The 24769-nt window shown below is 36.4% G+C and overlaps 1 protein-coding gene across 8 annotated transcripts in view; it reads left to right on the forward strand.

Annotated features, from left to right (window-relative positions):
• FBXO38 (F-box protein 38) overlaps positions 1 to 23356 on the forward strand; it is a 50166-nt gene extending 26810 nt beyond the window's left edge. The window contains exons 10-22 of one of the 8 annotated variants that reach the window (XM_071210609.1): positions 1454 to 1624; positions 3652 to 3794; positions 4673 to 4886; positions 6672 to 6791; positions 8152 to 8331; positions 9759 to 10496; positions 15842 to 15942; positions 16133 to 16235; positions 19041 to 19207; positions 20460 to 20605; positions 21320 to 21423; positions 21908 to 22021; positions 22774 to 23356. In XM_071210609.1, the coding sequence (XP_071066710.1) occupies positions 1454 to 1624; positions 3652 to 3794; positions 4673 to 4886; positions 6672 to 6791; positions 8152 to 8331; positions 9759 to 10496; positions 15842 to 15942; positions 16133 to 16235; positions 19041 to 19207; positions 20460 to 20605; positions 21320 to 21423; positions 21908 to 22021; positions 22774 to 22952 (2480 nt within the window). In that variant the 3' untranslated portion in view covers positions 22953 to 23356. The remainder of the gene's footprint in view (positions 1 to 1453; positions 1625 to 3651; positions 3795 to 4672; positions 4887 to 6671; positions 6792 to 8151; positions 8332 to 9758; positions 10497 to 15841; positions 15943 to 16132; positions 16236 to 19040; positions 19208 to 20459; positions 20606 to 21319; positions 21424 to 21907; positions 22022 to 22773) is intronic. The other 7 variants (XM_004460679.3, XM_004460676.3, XM_071210614.1 and 4 more) reach the window with 7 other exon arrangements.
• Positions 23357 to 24769: the final 1413 nt, after the last annotated feature.

The following is a 24769-nucleotide window of genomic DNA, read 5'->3' on the forward strand; positions in this document are numbered from 1 at the left end:
GAGGTAGTGTGGCAATCAGGAAATCCTGAGAGCAGCAACACTACCATAGTCTTGAAGGGCCAGATGCAAGAAATGGGTTTATAATGTTAGGCTGGAGCATTTCAGCAGACAGAGTCAGGAATAGAATCAGTTCAAGATTTTTCCTATCTTTAAGAAAGAAGGCCGTTTCATTATGTTGCCAAAGGCCAGGGGAGGGGTCCTCTTTGCCTAGGAACTAGCCAGAAGGCTAAAGAAAATAGTTTAGCTACATTGTGAAGAGTGGATTAAGGAGAATCTGCAAGAAATGCCAGTAGCTATCTGCAAACTATATGGGAAGTAAGTTGGAAAACCTTCTAATAGATTCTTTTACACACAGTCAGAGTTTAAGATGTAAAGTCCTTGCAGTGTGCAGGTTTCATCTTCACCATATCGTTTTCTTTGTACTTTGTGCCGGTTGACTTTAGGGGCTGTAAGAGACATTTATTTAGCTCCTGTATGCCCAGCATTATGCTAGACACTGAAGAAATAACTTAGCTACTAGGTAACAATCCCTTCCTTTAAAAAGCTCATAGTCAAATGGACTGTCTTAGAGAGTGAGGGTCAGAGAGAAATGATGCAAGGGGTGAGGTGTGAGTACTAATGGCATGATCTAGGGTAGAGAATCTTTTTTAACTTTTCACCCACCCCTTCTAGTTTCTGACAAGGCAGTAGATTCCTAATGAAAGCCCAGGGCCAATGAGAGAGGGTGTGTTCGAGTTAAAGGTACACTTTCAGAGAATAGATATTTACTAACCAATACCATGGGCTCTGAAATGGATTTGAAGTCCTCATTTTGCCTGTCTATACAGATGGCCATACCAGACTCCAAAAACATAATCCTTATAATGTTAGGGAATGTTGCATTTTTTTTAAGATGTTATTTTCCTTTTTAAAAGGTAGAACTAAAACCTCACCTTAAGTGTAAACCAATATATATTTCTTAGTTATACTTTATGAATTTTTGCTTTCCTTTTTTTTTTCTACACAGTCTATATACTTGGGAATGTCTTTGTTTTTTCTATTAGCTTTCCCTTGACTTTTTTATATAAATTCTTGTTTTGCAAAGAAGGTATCATATCTACAGAATGATTAACTTAAAAACATACTAACTCATCAAATGGAATGGATGTACCACACTAATGAAAGAAGTTGTCTTTGTGGGAGGAGTGGGGAGTGGGGTATATTGGGAATCTCTTATATTTTTTAGTGTAATGTTTTGTGTGTTCTATGTATCTTTAAAAGAAAAAAAGATTAAAAAATGGAAAAAAGCAAGGCAAAACGTAAAAAAAAAAAACAAAAAAATCTCAAACCTGAAACTCTTGATGGGCAGATCGTACAGAATGGTCATAGAGCATGATCATACTGGATGCTAAGAATTGGAAATACTCCATGACACTTAAGAATTTATCTTTTTGAAATTAATTTCTCTTTCTAGGCAGAATGGCTAATGCAGATCTGGTGAAATATGGTTTGGCCGATGTGGTAGAAAATCCTGGCATCATCACCGATATAGGAATGAAGGCAGTCAATGAGGTTTTTTCCTGTATCAAATATTTGGCAATTTACAATTGCCCCCATCTACATAACCCATACAGTTGGATCTCAGGTACTATAGTCTTAGAAATACTGACTATATTTTATTGATAACCAAAATAATATGAATGCTACACAATCCCATGCCTTGTACAAATATGAGAGTGTTCTCTCATGAACTATAACAAATGTATAATACTAATACATAGTGTTAATAATAGGGGATGTATGGGGAAAATATACCAAGGGTACGCTATAGACCATAGTTAGTGGTAATAGTCTGATCATGTTCTTCCATAATCTGTAGCAAATATTCTATGATGATGTAAGGTGATGTATAGAAATTCTACACATTATCCACGACTGTTTTGTAAGCTCACACTTTAATATTAAAATGGGGGAGAAAAAAATAGAAAATGATTCTCTTTAATAAGAGAGGTTATAGGATTTTTTAAAAAGTGACCAAAGTAAAACATAATAATTCATTCCCCCCTTCCTGAAAAAAATAGTATCATTTTCTACAATTGGTCTGTTACATTTCTTAGATGAAATGTGGATATTTTATATGGATTGTTCTTAAAAGTCCTGGGAACCTTTGATAACTGAGTTGAAAGAATGCTTGATAAATCTTTGAAATCCTGAGGTTTTCTAAAAATTTGCACTGTCTAGGTTATAGATACAGGTGTCTTGATCTTTGTGTTTACATTTTTGGGTAGGGAACACAAAGTTAAGATTAGAAATTGTTATCTAGGATATTATAGTCATTTTCCCTGAATTACCTTCTAAATGGCACATCATCTGAAAGGATAAAATAGGTATATATATCTACAAGCTTTCATTATGTGACATATTAAACATTAACCTAAGGTGCAATTTTCTGTTGACTTGAAATCCTAGACTGTTTCAGGTTTTCCTTCTGCCCCATCCTCATGAATAGAAGTACAACTTTTGCATTTGATATTGTTCCTTATGGGTGGAGTTTATTTCTGTCTGAGAGATTAATACTGTTTGCTGCTTTAAAGCCTCTTCTTAAATTTTTACCTAAATCTTTACACTTTTAAACAAATTCAGAGGTGGGAAAAATTTTTATTGTGGCATTTACTTGACCCAAACAAAGCTCCCTCATTAATACCTACAGAACAGATTCTTCCTCTGTTGTTTGAGTTGCCTCAGAGGAATACTATACCTCCTCACAAAGTCAGTTTCCAGGCCCGTTTTAAGGGATCTGTGGCTTCTGCTGAGATCATTCATTATAGAAAGGCCCATGTTTCACCTACCAGAAATTAAATTCTGTCCTGACCCAGCCGAACCCAGAAGTTCTTGGGGAGAAACTTATTCCATTAACCGATTAATTTTAGGTTTAGCAGGCATAGATCACTTTTAAAAATAACATTTATTGGGTTTTTGGTTTGTTTGTTTTCTTAAATACAGAAGAGTATAAAGAAGAAAACAAAAAATGGCCTATAATCCCATCACTCAGAACTCCTGTTAACACTTAAAAAAATAAAAGTAATACATGCACTTGATAAAAAATTTCAAACAGTACAGAAAGGTACAAAATGAAAAGTCTCCTCTTCTCAAAGGTAACCACTATCAATGGTTTCTTGTATATTATTCTGGACAAATTATTTTGTGCATATCGCAGCCTATACATGTATAGCATTTAAAAATGGTTTTTATATACAAAAGGATCTTACTATATATGCACTGTTCTATAGCTTGTTTTTTGCACTAAGTTTATTTTGGAGAGCTTTGCATTATCAGCAAGCATTTTCAGCTCTCTTCCTTTTGAAATAGCTGCATAATGTTCTATTAAATAAGAGTACCATATTTCTTTAACCAGTGTCCTGTGTTGAATAGGCATGTAGGTGATTAAGTGGATCACATTTAAATCAGGGCTGACTTGGTTTCAACTTAATGTTTCTCAGGCCATCTAGTTCTCACAATGGAATTAGGTAAGAAAAACATCATAGTTTAGATTCATCAAATTTTAAAGATCTTGAAGCAAGGGAAAAATTATTTAAAGAAAAAGGATTTGAGAGTCTTTGTGACCTATGGCAAAATTTCTCAGTAATGGCAAAAGTGTTACTTCTTTGACAGACCACTCAAGATGGACTCGATTGGTTGATATCAACCTAGTACGCTGTCATGCATTAAAGCTTGACTCCTTTGGCCAGTTTATTGAATTGTTGCCCAGCCTGGAGTTTATTTCACTGGATCAGATGTTTCGTGAACCACCCAAGGTAAGTCATGTTTGAAAGAATTTTTGTTTGATACTCATGGGAAAAAAACAATGTAAGACTTTTTTTTAATAATATGCTTTTACATTTTTATAATTGGACTTTTTACTGCCAGCCTCAGTTAAAGCATAAAGGTTGTAGTAATGCAGGGCTTCTCATTCTTGTAAATGAGCATTAAGGGGTTGTCAGAAAAGGGAAAGAAAAAAGTAAGTAGAAAGCTGCATCAGTTCTGTGTAACTGAAGATAAGGTAAGGCTAGAAATTTGAGCTAAGTCAAAAATTATTGTTCAGAGTAGTTAAGAGATTAAATCTGTCATCAGGAACCCAGAATATAAACAAGTATTAGGAATTTATTTTTGGAAATTGTTTATTTTTCTCCTGTCTTTTCTATTCAGTTGTATATCCTAGGAAATCTGAGGTTGCCCAATTGTACAAAATGTTAATTTAGTATTTCTTAACAGATTGATCTCTTTATTCTCATGGTCATAAAAATCTAATGCGTCAATCTATGTTCTTTCTTGTCAGTTCTAAATAGTTACATTTCCACTGGTGAAGCAGTACAGTATAGTGGGGAAAGCTCAGGGTCAAGGTCAGAATCCTGGCTTTTAAGTCCCTGCCATATCACTTTCTGGTAGTTTAGTGTTGGGCAAATATCTTTCCATTGTGTACCTCAGTTTCCTATTTATAAATCAAGAGTATTTATACTTTTTGTTGTTAAAAGTGTTGTAAGCCGTAAATGAAATTTTTTATATGTATGTGAAGGTTTGACAAAATGCCATACAAATACTAGTTATCGTGTAAAGATGAAATGAAGAGTTGTTTAAAAATGAAGGGTTCTATATTAACCCAAATTAATAACCACATGGTTTGGTCTTGCCTTAGGGCTGTGCTCGAGTTGGTCTGAGTGCAGGCACTGGAATTGGGGTTTCCTCTGCCCTTGTTAGCAACCAGAACTCCAACAATGACAATGATAATAATGCCCAGAATAACAATGCTAACATCCATGACAATAATCACCATCATCCAGATGACTCAGATGAGGAGAATGATTTTCGGCAAGACCTGCAGCCAGGAGAGCAGCAGTTCGCAGCCGACGGTAACCCAGATCTTTTGTGAGCTCTGGTAGAAATGGTTTTTACTTTGGATGATATTCCTCTAACTTTATCCCATTCCCTTCTTCCCCTATTTTAATTTGTCAGCATTCCACATTGAGGGAAGCTAGTTGGCAAATGAAGAGATAAATGCAATTTTCCAACCTGCTTGCTTGTTTGAAAGCCAAGCTTGTGATGCCTCTTGTCCACAAAATTCCTTAGGGTATTAATAGAAGGACAGATAGGTGCCATGGGGATTTGGATACAATGATAGTCTTAGAGACTGATTAACTGAGACTTAATTTCAGGATTTAGACAAAGGAGCATCTTTCAATATCTCCCTGACCAGTGGAGAGGTAGATTGAGCTTAATGTGGGACCATTTTTGGATGTTCCAGGGATTGAAACAACAACCATGCACTAGACAGTGTTGTACACCTTTCATGTACATTTTAATCATTTAGTCTTCACAGCCACCCATAAATTAAGTACAGGAGCTAATAAAGACCTGTTGGATTTTGGTTATAAAATCATCCATCTGCTGTAATATTTACTGAGTACCTGCTGTGTATCAACCCATGTTAGCAAGAGTCATTCCTCACTTTAACCCTGAAAGAAATGTTGATATTGCAGGCTAGAGCTGGGCAAAGGATTCGGGAAGGGAAATGGACCAGAAAGGGGAATAAACTGTTAGGTATGTTTTAAGACTAAAGCAAATCCCACTGTCATCTTGAAATCTTTATTTCACATCAAATAGTTATGAGCACCTAGGAATTGGGGATGTAATAGTGAACAAGGTAAACCTACCTGACCTCTGCTGCTCTCTGGGTTATGGTCTAGCTTGTAAATGTGAAGGATAGTACTGGTATTGTCCTAACTCAAACTGCTATCGGTCAAAGACACTTGGGTAGTAAGACGGTACTGGATTAAGTGCCTTGAATATTGACTTGAGACATTGAATTTACTATTATAAAAAGCTAGTAAAGCCAAAAAATTATTTTGTTCAAAGTCCTTTTAGGAAAGTGATCGTTTTATCTTAAGAATATGTAATAAACGGATTGCAGAATATGCATCTGAAATTGTTCACTGACCTTATCTTCTAGAATAATGTTAGTATAAAATCACATCATTCACTGATGGGTACTGTTAACTGTAGTGAAAGCTTTGATGGAAATAAATCATTTTAATGATACTAAAATGTTAACAATGTACTTAGTATATTTGCTAATAATCTTTGCCACCTATTAGTCAAAAATGATACCATAGCCTCTAGAAAGTAGAAGAAGAAATGTACAGTTTGAACTTGCCTGCCCAGTACACCCTTGTTTAGCTGGCAGATACTATAAGACTCATTGCTTATAAGACAATCACAAGGTTTCCCAGTAGTTAGCTCTTACCACGTTCCAACAGATAGCTGAGAGGGAGATAGAAAAGTGCCTCCAAGCACTGTCTCTCTCAAAGCTCTTTCAGCACACAGTTTAGAGGAAGACAGAAAATGTCCTTGGTAGCATCTCTAGGGATGAACATGAAGCTTTCTTCTCTTGGCTTTGTGCCTTTCTTACTGCTTTCATCTTACAGCACTGCTTAATCTACCCAGTGATCCTTTCACATCTGGGATTTCCTTTTCTATAGAATAATCAGACACTTGTTACTGTCTCTACAATGAAGCACACTTATATGGTGCTTGTCTAGAGCAGGTCTAACAAACATGGGGCTTTGCAGTCCTCAGAGGTGTCACAGTTTTGCCTGTCAGTCTGGTTTTTTTACTGCTCATGTTTATTTTTGTTTAAGCATTGAATGAGATGGAAGACATAGTGCAAGAAGATGGAGAGGTGGTGGCCGAGAGTGAAAATGAGACTTCAGCTCAGAATCAGGCAGTTATTCCTGTGGATGTTGATGAAGAACAAGCAGGTAATCATGTGACTCTTCCCACAGTCACTGTTCTGCAAAGTAGGGCCTCACTAATGAAGAAATTAAAACATTACTGAGAATGATTTTTGAGCTTACAGCTAAGATTGTGTTGTATGACGTTCATTATTGAGGCCTGCCATATATCGTTGTTATTCCCCTTGCTGTAAACATACATTTTATTAAAGTTTGTTTGATTATTTGTAACTATGGCAACAACTGCTCTTTCTTTTCTGGCGTGTGTGTGTGTGTGTGTAAAAAGCCCTCAGATTGTTGCTGGGAAAATAAGTGACCTGATTAAAGGTTCTGCTTATACACTCCCCTCATTTATTTAGGGTTGGGGTATAGTGGTAAGAGGGGTTGACCTGGTTAGAAAATGTATCAGAATCTAGTCTCTGTTTGCCCTTAGTTGACTTATGGCAGGCCATAAAGTCAAAAAGTCCTTAAAGATTCCCTAATACAATTCATCATGTTACAGTTGGGAGAAACTAACAGTCCTTTAAAGGTTTGAATAATCTGCTCAAAACCACTCAGCAAGTGAACAAGGAGCTAAAGAGATTAGAACTCCGATTTTTTACTTCTGGTCCATTGGAATATCACCTAGTCTTGTATTTGAAAATATCTTTACCCATACTTTACGATGCAGTCATTTATTCAATAGATATTTCTTGAGTGCCTACTCTGTGTCAGGCTTTGTGTAATTTGACAGAAAAAAGACAGGCAAGTTTCCTTAGACCTTACATTTTATTGATAGAGCTAATATTAGTTACTAGTCAGAGAATTCTGTCAAAATAGCTAAAAGGTTACAAGGTATAGTGCTAAACAGATCAAATATTTTTCACATAAATGTAAGTACTCAAATAACAAAAATGAAATGTGCATCCCAGCCTTTCTAGTGAGCAACTCTGAATTATTTAAGTATAGGTCTCTCTCACAGTTGCTCACTAGTTCCATATGTTTTTGATGTTCATCTTAATTTGCTTTGTTTTGGTTCAAACATTTGCAAAATTAGGAAAATATCTAGCTCATTTTTTAAAAAAAATGATTATTATGACTTATTTTAGGATGACTTATGAGACTTTTTGAAATAGTGAAGTTCCCAAAGGGGAATGCCAGGTGATCATCTATTTTAATTTGCCTTTGAAGATGTATGAAGGGTGGAATTTAATCATACTAAATGTTTTTGTAGTGCTTTAAAGTGCTTTCATAGTAGCTCATCCATGTACATATTCCATTACAAAGAGTAATAAGGGTGGCTTCACAGAGCCCAAATCATCTTTGTAATCCCAAATCTCTGGAAATAGTACTTTGAGACCCTTTCTTGGGCCAAAAGTAATTGGTAGGCCTGTGCTTTTTGTTTTAGGACCTAGTGGTCTTCAGCGTGTAGTAAAACCAACCCCAATTACTGTTCATGATTCAGAGAGTGACGATGAGGAAGACAGTCTAGAACTCCAAGAAGTCTGGATTCCTAAGAATGGTGCTCGGCGTTACTCTGAGCGCGAAGAGAAAATTGGAGAATCAGTGCAGTCCAGGGAATTATCAGGTGAGAGATTATGTCTTACATGGACCTTTTAGTGAGAATTACTATGGGAACTGACACATGTGGCCTTTATAAATGGGTCCTTACCACAATTTGTGGTGCAGTTAACATATTCCTTCTGAAATGTGACAGGAGGCAAGAGAAGTGGTAGCCCAAATGAGAGGGGAATCTGGGTGGTGCTGTTCTGGCCAAGTGTAGCATGGCAGAAATGTGGGTTTGAAGGACTCAGGGAAGAGAAGGCATAAAGATCGTGAGTTCCCAGTAGACTTTTAAGAAGCTGTGGCCTCCAGGGTATCAGGTATTAGTGAGAATCCTGTGCCTTATGCAGAGGAAGACTGCTGAGTAATATAGACCGAGAGAAAAAAGCAACCCTTACCTGGTTGATAATCTGTCTGTTTGTACTTAGTGAATATTGGTGGCTGGTTTGGTGCTTGAGGAAGTCCTAAAATATATTATTATAATCCCTTGCCTGCCTTTAAATCTAGGCAATAGCCTTCTGCCATTTGCCTCACCAAGAAAATATAATTCTCTTAACTTTTGAGTTCATACTTCTTCCTTGTCTTTCCTTTTGTTTCCCACATGTTTATAACTTTTAGAAAAGGATGAATTATTTGTAACTGTTCACTCATTTTTCCTTTGGTATCCTGCTCCTTAATGTGTTTGAAAGTTCATTATACATTTAACACTGTACCTGAAATATATGTAAAGTTTTGTGTATGGAAGGCTCAGTTCTTTAGACTGGTTACTCAAATTTATTTTATTTCAAGAAATTCATGTATCTTTAGGCTGTGGTTGGAAGGAAATTTTATAGAAACAAATTCAGGAAATTTAATGTGACCAGCTGACTAAGATCTTCTGTCGGCCAGACAAAACTTTAAAAAGTATTTCTTTATATATGTTCATTGAGCCTTACTGTGCCCCAGACTGTGTTAGGAAGGATATGGATGTGAATAAGTCATGATCTTTTTCTTGGGAACCTCCAGTTTGTTTGAACAGTCAGGTCAAAACCATAGGTAACGATATTATAAGGCATACACTACAATTGTTTGGGGGTATGCAAAAGAGATTGAACAGAGATCTGAGGCTGATGAATTGATATGAACAAAGGCCCTGAGGTCATAAGGCAGGGGCTTATTCAGTAAACAGTTTGGGTGGGAATGTAGAAAGTATATAAAGGGGACAATAATGAAAAGAGAGTTTGGAATCACATCATGAAGAACCTTGAAGCCTGAGCTAAGGAGTTCAGATTTTAAACTGGGTAGGCACCAAAAAACTGTAGAGGATTTTTGAGTAGATGAGTAATGTGATCAGTTATACTTGAGGAAAAATTAGTGTACTTTGTTTCCTGTTCCAGATTTACTCTTGCCTTTTGTCCAGAATTTGTACTGAAATCTTTTCTTTTCCTCGGGCCATTCTTCTTTTTCTGTAAGCAGTAAGTGGAAAAGGCAAGACTCCACTTCGAAAGAGGTACAACTCCCATCAGATGGGCCAGTCGAAGCAGTTTCCCCTCGAGGAAAGCAGCTGTGAGAAAGGCTGTCAGGTCACCAGTGAGCAGATCAAAGCCGATATGAAAGCAGCTAGGGATATTCCTGAAAAGAAAAAAAACAAGGATGTTTATCCCAGCTGCAGCAACACCACCGCCAGCACAGTGGGAAACTCCAGCTCACACAGCACTGCTTCTCAAAGCCCCGACTTTGTAAGGACGGTGAACAGCGGCGGCTCTTCCGAGCCTAGCCCTACAGAAGTGGATGTGTCCAGGCAGTGTGTCTGCTCCCCCGGTGGGTCAGAGGACTCTGAGGCCATGGAGGAGGGAAATGCAGAGAGTTCTGTCTGCCCCAGATGCTGCTGTCACAGGCCCCAGGAATCCCAAAGGAGAACTAGCAGGTGTTCTGATGAGGAACGTCCTTCAACCAGCCGAGCCTGTGTTGTGAATGGCCCGGATGGTACGAGATCCGCCTTTTCCTTTAGGACTCTGCCACAAGGGGGGTCTTCAGGCCCAGCACATGATGAGAGGACTAATGGGAGTGGCTCTGGGGCTACAGGTGAGGACAGGAGGGGGAGCTCCCAGCCTGAGAGCTGTGACGTGCAGTCTACTGAAGACTACCCTCGGAGGCCCCTAACGAGGGCCAGGAGCAGACTCTCCCATGTACCTCTGGTATCTGAGTCAGGTATGACAAATGCTCCCAGGATTTAGCACCTGAAGGTTAGAACTTGACAAAAGCATTAGCTTGTTCCATAAGTTCTCTTATATAAAGCCAGTTTGGCAAATTGAATTCTATTTTGGGGTTCTGTGGATCATACAAATCATATGAACTAGTTTTCAGCAATGGTTGGGAGGTGGGGGTGGGTATAAAATCGCTTGCAAACATCCAACTCAGAAAAACTCAAGTAGTTCAGCTTTCAAAAAAATGACCTAACCGTGTATTTCCCTTAAGTACAGTACTGTTTCTGATATCTAAGCTCCAATAGATGAACTCTGCTCCCATCCCATACATAGATAAGTCTTAATTCATAATGGAAGTCTTAAACCTTAGCCAAAAGGTAAGGACCTGAAGTTGTTGGGTTGGGGGAACACTCTCCGTGCCTGGTATACCCTTGTATACAAGGGTATATCCTTGTATCTGCCTTTGCAGTCCCAAGTCATTTCTTTCTAATTTTGATTTCAGTTAGCTTTGCAAGGAGAAAAGCAGGTAAGTAGTTTAGCTGAGAATTATTTTGAAGATATACTCAAAGTATGTGTATGTATATAATTTCCACTAGTAATATATATAAAATATGTATGCCTAGGCATTTGAGAGGGGTGTTGAACACATTTCTAAATCAGGATTCTGTTTATATTTCTGGCCATATTTTTAAGTAATTTCTTATGCCTTCATTAAATCATTAATACCTATCAGTGAGTAATAATGTATTTTAATTATCTCCAAGTATTCCTCAATTACAGAATCTCAAAATCAGACCCAGAATATAGGCCATCACTGCTTTTGTATACACTAAATAGATGTGATTGAATTTAGTGTAAACTAACAAAAAAAAGGCTTTCAAGGGATAAATGACACCTTCATTAATTATTTGCTAATTATTATAGTTGATTATGATCAATATTAAAATAATATTGATTTTTATTTGAAGAATTCATTATGCTTTACAAACATTAGTTCTGCTTTATGGTACAAATACTTTTCCCAGCTTGAATATTAAATATTTTATGGCATTCTCTATTGTAGTTTCTCATCTTGTAAAGTCAGATCTACATATTTTCCTTCATTATTACTTTTTATGAAAGGCCTACCCTACCCTTGGTTTAGATAAAGTTCATGTCTTCTTTTTTAACTTATTCCTTTGTTTAATTCTTCTGTTCAGTAGGAATTTATTTTAATCTGTAGGAACTTTTTTATTCCAAATTGTCACCAAGTTCTGTCAGTACTAGTTATTGGCATTCATTCTTGTGCCATTATTTTGAGATGCTCTTTTATCATGTACTAAATTATTAGCTATATTTTAACAGTGTTCTGTCTTCCTTCATAATTTTTTTCAAACTCTCCTTGGTTAGTCATGCTTTATCATTTTTTAATTTTTAAAAATTTTATCCCCCCTCCCCAACCCCATGGCTTGCTTGCTGTCTGCTCTTTGTGTCCATTCACTGCATGTTCTTTCTGTGTCTGCTTGTCTCCCTTTTGTTGCATCATCTTGCTGCACCAGTTCTCCGCGGGCACAGGCAGTCAGCTCTCTGCAGGCGCAGGCAGTCAGCTTCCTGCGGGCATGGGCACTTAGCTCTTCACGGGCACGAGCAAGCTTACCTTCACAAGGAGGCTCTGGGATATGAATCCAGGGCCTCCCATATGGTAGACAGGAACCCAATTGATTGAGCCACAGCTGCTTCCCTATCATTTTATTTTATTTATTTATTTTATCCCCCCCTTGTGGCTTTTTGCTTGTTGTCTGCTCTCTGTGTCCATTTGCTGTGTTTTCTTCTGTGTCTGCATTTATTTATTTATTCCTCGCCCCTTGCGGCTTGCCTGCTGTATGCTCTCTTTGTCCATTTGCTGCATGATCTTCTGTGTTTTTGCTTGTCTCCTTTTTGTTGCATCACCTTGCTCAGGCCGCACTGGGTCAGTGGCTCTCCACAGCGTGTGGGCGAGCCTGCCTTCACAAGGAGGCCCCAGGATGTGAACCCAGGGCCCTCCCATATGGTAGACGGGTGCCCAACTGGTTGAGCCACAGACGTTTCCCCCTATCATTTATTTTTATAGGTGTACTTTATAATAATTTTGTCAAGTACCCCCAAAAAATCTTGATTTTTGTTTGGAATTGCATTCTGATCAACTGAAAAGACAGTTGTCATTTTTACAGCATTTAGTTTTCCTATTTAGGGGGCATCGTGCTAGTTTTTTTGTTTCTTTTAATTGTAGATCCTTCATATATACCATTTGGGTTTTGACTCAGTTTTTTTGCCTTAGGTTCTTCTGTTCCCTCTACCAGTTCCATATGGTCTGTTTCCATTAGCCCAATAAAGAGTAGGACATTTTCTTAGATTAAGTAATTTTCTGGATTAAAAAAAAATCATTTATATAGTGCTTTTTACTTTTTTAGGAAAATTACATCTATTATCTTCTGTTTTTCAATTTAAGAAGACTTCTAATATTTGTAAACTAATGTGTTATAGTAACTAAATTATTTCTTAATATTTTTTAGATTGCAGACAAGTAGACACTTAACTTTGAATAACAGTTTTTCTGGGGGAAATGTTAAAGTGCTGATATTTCCAGGTCTCTCTTGGAAAGAAGAGTGAGTTATTGGGGTGGTTTAAAACTTATTTTTAATCCAGCATGTTTTTGATACCTGTTGGCCACTCTGCTCTAAATGTTTTAAAGAGAGAAATTCAAACTAAAAAAGGAACAAACTTGATTTAGTGTCCTGGATTTTTTTTTTTAATAGCATCAAAGAATATATTAATAAAAATCATAATTTTTATTTGGTTTTTCATTAATGGCCTTGTATAGTGTTAAAGCCATATTAGAGGCTAATTTGGTTATTTGATTTATGAATTCCTATTTGGGGAAAAAAATATAAATGGCTCTTTTTTTCCTAATTGTATAATGCTTTATAAAATAAATATCACAAAAAATAATTGTTGTTAAAAATAACACTTAAGAGTAATATAGTACTTATAAATACTAAACTCTTCCTGACACCCACACCCTAGGAATGAATTGGGTCTGCTTTTTTGAGTTTCTGTAGCATCTTCTACACTGATGTTAAACATACTATGTCATAATTACATGTTTTACTGTATGAACTCCATGAGTGTGTAGGGATAGTGTCTTTTTTTTTTTGCCATTATATCCTAACTTCTAGCACAGTGTCTTACACATGATATGAGGGCTCAGTGAAATTATTAGTAAGTATAGGAACCACTCAAGGGGTATATGAAATCACAAAGATTTGTTCCTAAACAAGATAAAAAATTTTCCTAAACAGAAAGGAAAGTATAAGAAAATAACACACTTTTTCCTTTTACATTGGGAGACCTCTGTTTTTCAAGGTCTTTACATATAAAATGTGATATAGTTTTACAACTTTTTTTTAGAAAACAGCCATCAGTTGGGCACTTTGGAGAGCAGGAAACTAAACATTCAACTCCATATTCTAATCAGTAACAGGGAAGGGGAGAGACCATTCTAGAAACGTGAAGCTTTGAAATACAGATCATAAAAGGAAAATGCTAATAAGAGATCCTTATATGAACACTGTCATGGAAGGGAAGAAAGATTTTTTTTTTGTTTTTGTGGTATTGGGAGTGAGAACCATGACACATGAATGGTTGTAGTCAGCACATGAATTTTGTCTGTCACAAAATGTGCTACCTTTAGAAGGTTCCTTGTCAATGAAGATGATTAGATTGTGAAGTTTCTTCAGGAACACTGTGGAAGAAGGCCTTCATACAGTTGACTGGATCAATAGTTGTCATGTTTTCTCTGGAACCCCAGGATTTTGTTTGGTTTCAGGGGACTTAGAGGATGTTTGATGGGTAGAATTCTCAGGCTCCCTTTTAGGCTTTAACTGAAGTATCTGTTTTCAATTGTTTTGCATAGTGGGATTTCATAAAGTTTCAGATTATGGGGAAAAAGTGGCATGTAGAAAAAACACTTGGACTAGATTTCTAAAGTTAACGTCTAGCCCCAAGCCTTTGGGAATCTGCAGTATTTGCACCTGTGTTACTGTCTTTCTTTGTAATCTTTCACATTTGAGGTTATAGAATTACCAAGTGAGGTATCTGAAAAATACAGTGGGGATAGAATTCTTGCAAATCACCTTGTTTCTTTCAGTATATGCTCTTACAGTATTGCTGAATATTAAAAAGGAGGAAAATAGATTTTAGTGTCTTAAAGTGAAATACAGTGTGCTTGCTAAGTTTTAGAAATGAGTTTTCAACCTGTTTTTAAATATAAGACAAGATTTATTTTTTAATTATATTAGAATATTAGTAAATGAGTTAGGGTCTTATTAACCATGGTTAATAAGGCTTTCTAGCAAGCAGTTGGCACCAGATTGCCTAGGTTTGACTCCTGGTTCCACCACTTATAGCTTAGCAAGCTATTTTACCTTTCTGTGCCTCAGTGTGTCCTAATCTGTAAGATAAGGAGAATAATAAATTCTATCTCAGCGTTTTGATGTCGGATTAAATGAGTAAATACAAGTAAAACCCTTAGAACAGTATTTCACACTCAGTAGGCAGTCAGTAAATATGTCTTATTCCAGTACGTACCTGTGATACAATTATTCAGTAAATGCGGAGTGCCAATTCATTTAATAAATGTTAATAGATAGTTTATGGCTGACGTTAATGTAAAGATGGAATACGACAGTGTTGTCTTCAAGGAGCTTTTAGTTTACATTATGAGACAAAATATGTATATAGAGAACTTCAGAAGGATACATAATGTTTGGAGAGTCCGAAGGGATTTGTTAGAGAGGTAGCGTTTGAGCTGGACCTTGCAGGGGGATGGGTAGTATTTCAAAATGGGAAGTCTGGAAATATGTCCTGGGCAGAAGGAGCTAGAGTGATTAATGGCTTCAGTCACTGGTACCAGGAGATGACTAGGATATGGTTTGGAGTAAATTGAGAATGGGAGAGACTAAATTATAGCTCTAAATGTCAGACTTTAAAACCTATTCACTAAGCAGTGGGCAGTAATTTAAAGGGGGTTTTTTGGGCAGGTAAGTAGTGAGCTTAATCCACCAATAGTATTTAGGATGGGTTAAAGCAGGGAGTAGAAATAGGAATGAAACCAGGTATGAAAAGGGATTTTTTTTTAATGTAGATACATTGTAGATAATGGAGATAAGGTTCTTGTTTTAGGTAAGTTGGATCTATCAGTGACTATACTCCATTGGGAACTGATTTGTAGGTTTAGGAGTTGCCTTGATGGAGTTTGTACATATGTGATTATACTCTGTTGAAGGAAGGAAAACAGGGCTAAAATTTTGGTTTTCCTATTGCCTTTTCTAGAGGTTGCCAAAACAAAACCACGCCATGCCATAAAGCGGAAGCGGACAGCAGATAAGTCCACCAGTACCAGTGACCCTGTGATTGAGGATGACCATGTACAGGTGAAAAACGCCATCACTCAGCCTTTGGTGGCCAGGTTCTTAAATAATGCAAAGAAACTAAATGTCCCATCTTTATATAGTTTCTTTGTCCTAAAGATAAGAAATTGGTTACTTCTCAGTTGTGTCAGTGAAAACATTTAATTAAAAGAAAAAAGAAATACATGCAAATTTTTAACTTTTCTCCTTGTAGGTCCTTGTATTAAAATCCAAAAATCTTGTTGGAGTTACTATGACCAACTGTGGAATCACAGATCTAGTGCTAAAAGACTGCCCCAAGATGATGTTCATCCATGGTATGTATTTGTGCCCTGTCATACAAGAGCCTCATGAATGAGTTTAAACAATTAAGTACTCCAATTCTACAATATTACCTACCATATATATATATATATATTTTTTTTTTTAAAGAAATCATTGTTGGATTATCTCTAATTCTGTCCTCGTTCTGTAGTTCTGAAATAATTAGTCCATAATATTTATGAGGGTTCATGTGCAGAAACTTGATTCATCTTTTAAAATGGCTTCCAGTCTCCTCCAAAAAATAACTGCTGCCTCATCTGACAGAGTGGATTAGCAAACATGTATGGGCTTTCGAGTCAGCTAGGCCTCTGCTTGAATCCTGGCTCTGCCCGAATCCTGCCTCTGCCATTTGCTGGCTGTATGGTGTTGGGCATGTTTTGGGTATAAATATTTTGGGAGGAAAGGGAGGAGTGGTGAGGGTCTGGACCTTAAGAGTTTAACTGCTGTGTATTTGATTAAGATGATCAATCACATCAGTTCATGGCATTACTATTAGTCCAAGCCTGCTTTTCTGTCTGATTTGTCTCTCATCCCCAAGCCCATCTTCTCCCATCTATACTCATGCATTTAATATATGCCTCTAGTCTAACCTCCCATACCTTTCCTTAAATACATGTCTACCTTTGTACAGATATATCTGTTCAGAGGTAGACATGTATTTACTTTTAAAATTTTAGATGCATAGAATGTTTTATTTTTCATTCAAAATTATATTTTTTAAATCTATCCTGCAAAGTATGAAGATCTGATTTGTTCCTTGTCTTGTGCAAGTTGTATATCCCCCATGTTCATTTTCCTCATTGTGTAAAATGTGCATAATATTCCATATTTCATAAATCTTTTATAAAGATTAAATGCAATGATTGATATGTGTGTATATATATATGTACACGTGTATATACATGCACACATATACACATGTAATTATGTACATAGTGTGGGATCTGACCTCTAGTAAAAAAACTAGTGATGTTAACTGGTACTATATTGCATTGCAAAAAAGATATTAAGGAGTTTTCTTTTCTTTGCACTTACCCTGTGATATAAGTAGTAAATAAAACAGATCCCAGTAAAAAGTGCTTATAGAATATTTTGTCATGAACAAGGAGAATCCCAGACAGGAGAGATGAAACTGAGATTCAGATATCACCTTTTCCCTGAATTCTAGAAGACTCCTGACCCTGGGGATCCCAGACTCCATGTTTACCCTGAATAGATGGTACTTCAGCCCATCCAATGAAATCTCTGGTCCTAAAATAGCTAGCATATTACTACATCCTATTGTAGTTTTCTCCTAAAACATAAAACGTGGGCTCTTAAAAAGCACAAAAATCATAACAGCAGGGAAGTACTAGCATTGCCTCATAGCAGCACTGTAAGAACTTTGAGACTGTCAGTCCTCTACTTGCTGACTGAGTTCTGGGATATATAGTATTCAAGCTTCAAACTCTGCTGGTTGTCTTCTCATTCCCATCTCTATTCTGAGAATCTGGCTAGTTTTCACCTCTGAACTTGACTCTGATGATTGTCCACATATCATCTCTAACTTAGTGATGAGATCATCGGTTCAGTCTTCTTCCCTTAAAGTAAATACTGTTGCTTAGCTTATCGTGGGACAGAGGATCTTAGATAAATAGCTTAGTTTTTAGATAGCAGCTGACTAAGTGAACTGTGGATAAGATGAAGGAGATTAGATATGACCTTATCCTTGACTGGTGTTAACAGACATGTAAATAATAGTCTGGTTGGACACTTTTCTCTCTTTCCTCCCTTCCTGTCCCCCAGACAGTGTCCCCTTCTGCCCACCATGACACAGAATTAGGAGATAGTTACAAGCATTTTGGTCAAAGAAATTACAGATGTTTTTATGAAATGTTAAAAAGTTTAGGTGTATCTGCCATAAGGTTTTATGTCTTCCAATCGATATTTTCTCCAGACTTGGACCAGATTGACATTCGAGATAAAAGAGGGGGTAGTATTTTTCTGAAGTTGGTAGATTATTGCAGTTTAATGTCTTTATTATACCACAGGTAATTTTTTAATGTAACCTCATATTTCATGTGTTAAACGGGAAGTATATTTAATCGTTTAAACCAGCACTGTTCAGTAAAACTTTCTGCAGTGTTCTCTATCTTCATTGTTACATATATGGTAGCCACTAGCCACATGTGACTGTTTAGCATCTGAATTGTGGGTTGTGCCTGAGCAACTGAATTTCTTATTTAAGCTTAATTTAAATAGCCACAGATGCCCATGGCTACCATATTGGACTGTACACCTTTAGACTAAAAGATCCAAAAATTTCTGGGGTGTTTTGTTTTTAAAGTTCTACCTTAATCCTTGTGATAGAACTTAAAATCAACCCTATTCCTTTCCTATGAACAGAATATAAGATAATATATGACTTATTCCAGGTTTATTTGACCATTACCCATAAAATTATAAAATTAATAGTTATCATTAATTCTTTTCAAAAAATATTTCCTAAAACATTTCTATATTTGGGCAAGCCATTCTCTGGGATTTGGTTTCCTTGACAGTAAAATCTTATATAGAAAAGGTACCTTAATGTTTCTTCTAGCATGAGGGTGACCACCTTCTTTTGAACTTGACTAAATAACCTTTTCAAATTATTTTGTTAGCTATCAGTTGTATTCTTTGATAGTACTTGACCTATGTCAAACATGTTTGCAACTGCAAAATGAGGTGGACGATTTCTCCAAAGATGATTCCAAACAGGCTATATACATTACTCTGTTATTTTGTATAAATGATTTATAGAGCTTTTCATTTTGTAGCTACCAGGTGCAGAGTACTGAAACATTTAAAAGTAGAAAATGCTCCAATTGTAAACAGATTTGACTATGCACAATGCAAGAAACTGAATATGGATCAAGTACTGGACCAGATACTAAGGATGCCTCCTGAGAGAAACCGTATCATATACCTACGCCCAATGCAGCAGGTACCAAGCTGTGCTTCTTTCTGATAATGTAGTTTGTGCTGATTAATTTTTTATTACTTTAGTCTTCAACATTTTTTGACTTGGCATGTATTCATTTACTTAGTGCACACTTATGTTTCATCAATTTCTATGGAGAGCTTTTAACCAAGCTAGACTATCATTTCAATCTTCTTCATTAAAGCCTCTCTGCTAATTGCTGAAAGATTTTCAGTAACTTATGTGATGAGGGGAATTGTTGTTCAACAAGTTTCTATACTTGCTAATAGTTACCTGTGGTTAATATCACAGACTTGTTTCAGACTGCCTGATTTAAATTCTCACCTGGAGCAGATTACTTAACTTCCATGTCTTAGTTTCTTCATCTGTATAATTAGAATAATAATAGTACACCCAGCGTTATTGTGACTGTTAATTAAATTAACACATATGAACAGTTCCTGGTATGTAGTAAGCAATCATATGATAGCTGCTATTATCATCATCATTAATATTATTACTGATAATATCATCATTACCAATATATTACCATTATTTATTAAGAGTAAACATCATGTGTAAGGCTCTGTGCTTCATGCTAAAAGAGAGTTTAAAGCAAGTATTAAACAGTCATTGCAGTTAATGTTTGATCCTGGCCCCAAAGGAGCCAATTCACTTTAACAAATCACTTTTTGAGTGTCTATAATTTGCTGGGCGCTAAAATACATAGGACCTCATCCTTTCCTCAGCAAGTTTGCCTTCCTATGATGGAGTATATACATGTATACTACTAAGATAGCAGATTGTGATTTCCTAAGAAAGGGAAGAGGGCATTCTATGAGAAGAAAGTAATATTAACAGAGTCTACAAGGAGACAAGAAAATGTCATCTGTCTTTAGAAATGGACAGTAGTCCTGTTTGATTAGGGTATATGGTACAACACAGTTCTATAATACTCTCAGTACTTTGACCTATAAAAACCATTCTCATAAATGGATTAGTTGCCTGAATCAGGGTTCAGGGTTATCAGGTTTAATGACCATTTTTATAATAGGGAGAGATAAATCACTGAGCTTGCCAGACAGAAGAATTTGCTGAGCTTCACTCCCAGCTTGGCAAGCTGTGCTCAAGGCTGATGAGACTATTTGATTTTCAAATCAGCAAGAGTTTGAAACTGAGGGGCCAAGGAAGGATTAGTCAAGCTCTAAGAGAGCTAGTTCTAATGCCAGGCTCTTTCTTTCTTGGTCGAAAGCCCTCTCTATGTTCTCTTCCACAGGTAGACACACTAACTTTGGAGCAGAAGCTATTTAGTGGTCCTTACCCCTATCACATCTGTATTATACATGAATTCAGTAATCCTCCCAATGTCCGGAACAAAGTGCGCATTCGCAGCTGGATGGATACCATAGCAAACATCAACCAGTAAGTAACTGTGTGGTCCATAAAGGCTTTTTTGGTTATTTCCCTTAGCCAGGACTCCCGGAAGTAAATCCCAGTTCTTCCTTATTTTAAATGATTCTATCTGGGATTCCCAGGCAGGCTTTTTGTTTAGGAAGATGACATTTTGGTTGAGGATGTTAAAGAAAATGGTAAAAAGATTGGGCAAATCTATAATACGGTTTTATATTAACATTTGTGAAATAACTTAGGGAAATAAGGACTTAAAATTTTAAAACATGCACATTTGTAACTTTATTTTCAAACTTATAGAAAACATAGGAGTGGAATGTATGTGTACATTTGGCTCCATTTTTTTAGCCCAAGGGTATGGAAAAAGGATGAATTAAAGAAGACATTAAAACTGTATTTTTTATATCATCATAAAATTGAACTTTTTATGTATTTGTTATATGAACATTGTGAAATGCACATTCTTCCCACAAGACATTTGCTTTAGTGTACCTTTCTTACTTGTTATGATATATAATTTTAAAGATAATGAGGAAATTAATTTTGACCTAACTAGACTTGTATTCTCTCATTTGAATGTACTCTGCTGCTGGTAGATATTTAATATTTTATTTGAAATGTTCAGTGGAATCAGGGCCTGAGAATTTTGATTATTTCTTTCCATCCTGCACTCCAATATTATTTCTGGTTTGGTCATTTTTATCTCATTTTTCCTGTTGCCTATAGAGAGCTCATTAAGTATGAATTCTTCCCTGAAGCCACACGAAGTGAAGAAGACTTAAAGAAGTACCCCAAGTACCCCTGGGGAAGAGAAATTTATACATTAGAAGGTGAGCACTTAAAAATGGATGGAAAGCTAAATAGTTGTTAACTAACTATAGATGGAGGGAAGATTTGAATGGAAGCTTTACAGTGTCAAAATAATGGGTGACTTGAATTCCTGCAAATAGCAGGGACCAAATAAATATTGCTCTACCTATGTGACACTTTACCATCTCCAAAATAATCAGAAGCAGTGTTGAAAAACAAAAAGTAGAAGGAAATTGAAGACTACCGATTGAGTGTTGGAAATGACTCAGGGGCATTTGACTCAACCTCTTAATTTTATATGTGGAAACTGAGGCTTATTGAATGCAAGGGATGACCAAGATCACATAACCAAATAGTGGCAGAGCAAGGATTGGAATCTCTATCCCGTGGTCCAGAGATTTTGAGCCATAAGAATGAAAGCACATTTTATGTTCTGCTTACAGAATACTGCGCTTTTGGCCTGTCAGCACTTCTGTACCAATAGCACTGTTCTATTTATTTTAGGTATTGTGGATGGAGCTCCATATTCCATGATTTCTGACTTCCCTTGGCTGAGATCACTACGGGCAGCAGAACCCAATAGCTTTGCCCGATACGATTTTGAAGATGATGAAGAAAGTAATTACGACCTGACTTGACTTGTATTCTCTAGCTTGAGTATATCCTACTTCATTAGATATTTAATATTTTGCTTGAGATTTAGGAATAGTGTAACTTTTAAATGGTTTCCAATGTAAATGTTTTTATTTGTCTGCTTTTTTGTTACTTTTTTTTTTAAGCAGCTTTAAATTTATATAATCGCTTGATTTACTAGAGATGTATAAAGATTGGTAGGAATCTTTAGACTGATTTTCCTGCTAGGTTTACCTAAATGTGCAATTATGTGACCCTTCCTTGTAGAATTTATCAACTATATTGTATTAAAACTGTTCCAGTTGTACTAATTATTGTCCTGCTACCTATGAGCTGCTTGTTGTTGGGTACAATGAGGAAACTTCTCATGAAAATTCACTTGAGTGGGGAAATTTATGGGAAAACTTAGAGTATAATTTCTCTAAGTGTTAGCACACTTGAATATGTAGCTGTAGTCAACTTTTTTTTTTTTTTAAATATTATATAAGGAAATGGATTTCATGAACCACCTGTACATATATGTAACTTACCTTTCTGGTGCATTATTTTCACCTTGGGCCTTTTAATCAAGTATGCTGTCTTGGGTGTCAGATGGCATATAACTAAACTGAGCTATATGTGAATCCTTTACATTGCCTTAGATTATACAGGCATATTTCCTGGACCAGCTTAATCAGAGTGACTTTCCAAATGATTCTGATTGCCATACACTCTCTCTTTTTCTTTCTAATTTCAAGGTACCATCTATGCTCCTCGGAGGAAAGGGCAGCTTTCTGCAGACATCTGTATGGAAACAATAGGAGAGGAAATTTCAGAGATGCGTCAGATGAAGAAGGGTGTGTTTCAGCGAGTAGTAGCAATTTTTATCCACTATTGTGATGTCAATGGAGAGCCAGTTGAAGATGACTACATTTGATTTTTCCTTCCTACTTCCCAGCTATTATGACAGAAAGCAGCTGGAACCTTCCACAGGAACTCTGGGCACGCAGTTTAGAGACCCGGCTCTGTTTGGTATATAGGAAATGTATAAGGAACATTGAAATTGTATAGAGATTTGTATATAGAGGAAATATACAAAAAAGACACGTCCTAAAATACCAACTTTATATCATATGTTTATACAATTTAATTTAAAAATTCATTGTAATGAAGGCAGATAATTTGAAAGAGTTCATTTTGTTCATTTCTCTTGACTTGGTTCATAAAGTAACATTTTTTGGCTGAGCTCCCACCTCCTATATTCTTAATCACTGTTATCCCCTTAAATCTGTGCCTTTTTCTTCTTGAGCGAAGCTGTTTGAGTAAATCTGTTGAAGAGCATTTGTGTCTTGTGTGCTTTTTTAAAATTATCATCATTAAAACACCAAATAAACCCTATAGTCAGAGAAAGGCTGTACGTTTCTAAGTTCTGTGACTGCTGGTTGTACAACTAAACAGAACTCTATATAACAACACTGGTTGTCCCAAAATATCTTGTTGTCTGGTCCATATAAAAGAGGAATTGCTCTGATATGGACTTCTGGGCAGTGATTATGGAATATTGTAATTTCAGGGGTCAAGAGCAGGTGCTTTAGAATAACACCTGCATTTAAGTTATGGTTTTGCTACTTGCCAGCAGAATGACCTCAACAGATTACTTAAATGGAAGGTTTGTGGCAGAATTTTATAAACTATTTCCAGATATATATAAGGAATTGTGGTCCATATGAGGTGTAAAGGGGCCTTAGAGAAAATCTTATCCAACCCCTTCATTTGTAGGGAATAAACCACAGCCCAAGAGAGAAAATAGTTCTTTCATGGTTGAGATCTGGTTAAAGCTAGCTGGGACAAGAACCCAAGTGCATGGTTCCTGCAAAGCTGTTTCTGTTTTTAATGACCATGGATACAAGGATGCAAGCAAGTTTTGGTAACACTAAAATAGTCTTAAGAACCAATGTTAGCATTAAGAAGAATGATTCTCTTTAATATCTTGTTTTTAACTATGTTAATATTCCTTTAACTTAAAAGAGTGTGCTTCACTCTCCAGGTTAGAAATGTGGTCAGTAAGAGGCAGGAGACAAATTACAGAATATTCTGGATATCCAAATATAATCTATTAGAATTCCCAGTCGGAAACTGAAATCCAGGCCTGGTTTTTCATTGTTAACCAGAATAACCAAAATATCTAAATGATAGCTCAGCCACAAGAGGCCGCTGCTTCCTAACTTCTGTCTCACCGGCCAACCTAACCCAAAGTGGTTTAGGTAAAGGAACAGCAGGGAGCACTAAAATCTTTACCAGACTAGAAAAGCTGAAGAAAAAAAGAAAAGCTGTGGAAGATGCCTACTGTAGTAGCATCTGATAAATGTAGGTAGGATGGATGGATAAATGGAAGAAATTGCCTACAGCAGATAGTAAATATTTAAAAGGCTTTTTGACCACATACACACTCTGACAACTAAATTCTGTTGTAGTATGAAAAGCCAGCAACAATATGTAAATGAATAGAATTCGCTGGGTTCCAAGAATACTTTACAGACACAGAAATTAGAATTTCACATACTTTTCATGTGTCACAAAATACTCTCGATTTTTCTTATTCCAACCATTTAAAAAGTAAAGACCATTCTTAGCTCACAGACCAGATTTGGCCCCCAGGCCATAGCTAGCCCACACCTGCCATAGAGAACTGAGTTCATTCAATTACATGTTGCCAGCTTATAGCACAGCCTCTGGAAGATTTTTTTAAAAGCC

This window comes from Dasypus novemcinctus, chromosome 2 (assembly GCF_030445035.2).
Source record: "Dasypus novemcinctus isolate mDasNov1 chromosome 2, mDasNov1.1.hap2, whole genome shotgun sequence".
In the NCBI taxonomy this organism is placed as follows: domain Eukaryota; kingdom Metazoa; phylum Chordata; class Mammalia; order Cingulata; family Dasypodidae; genus Dasypus; species Dasypus novemcinctus.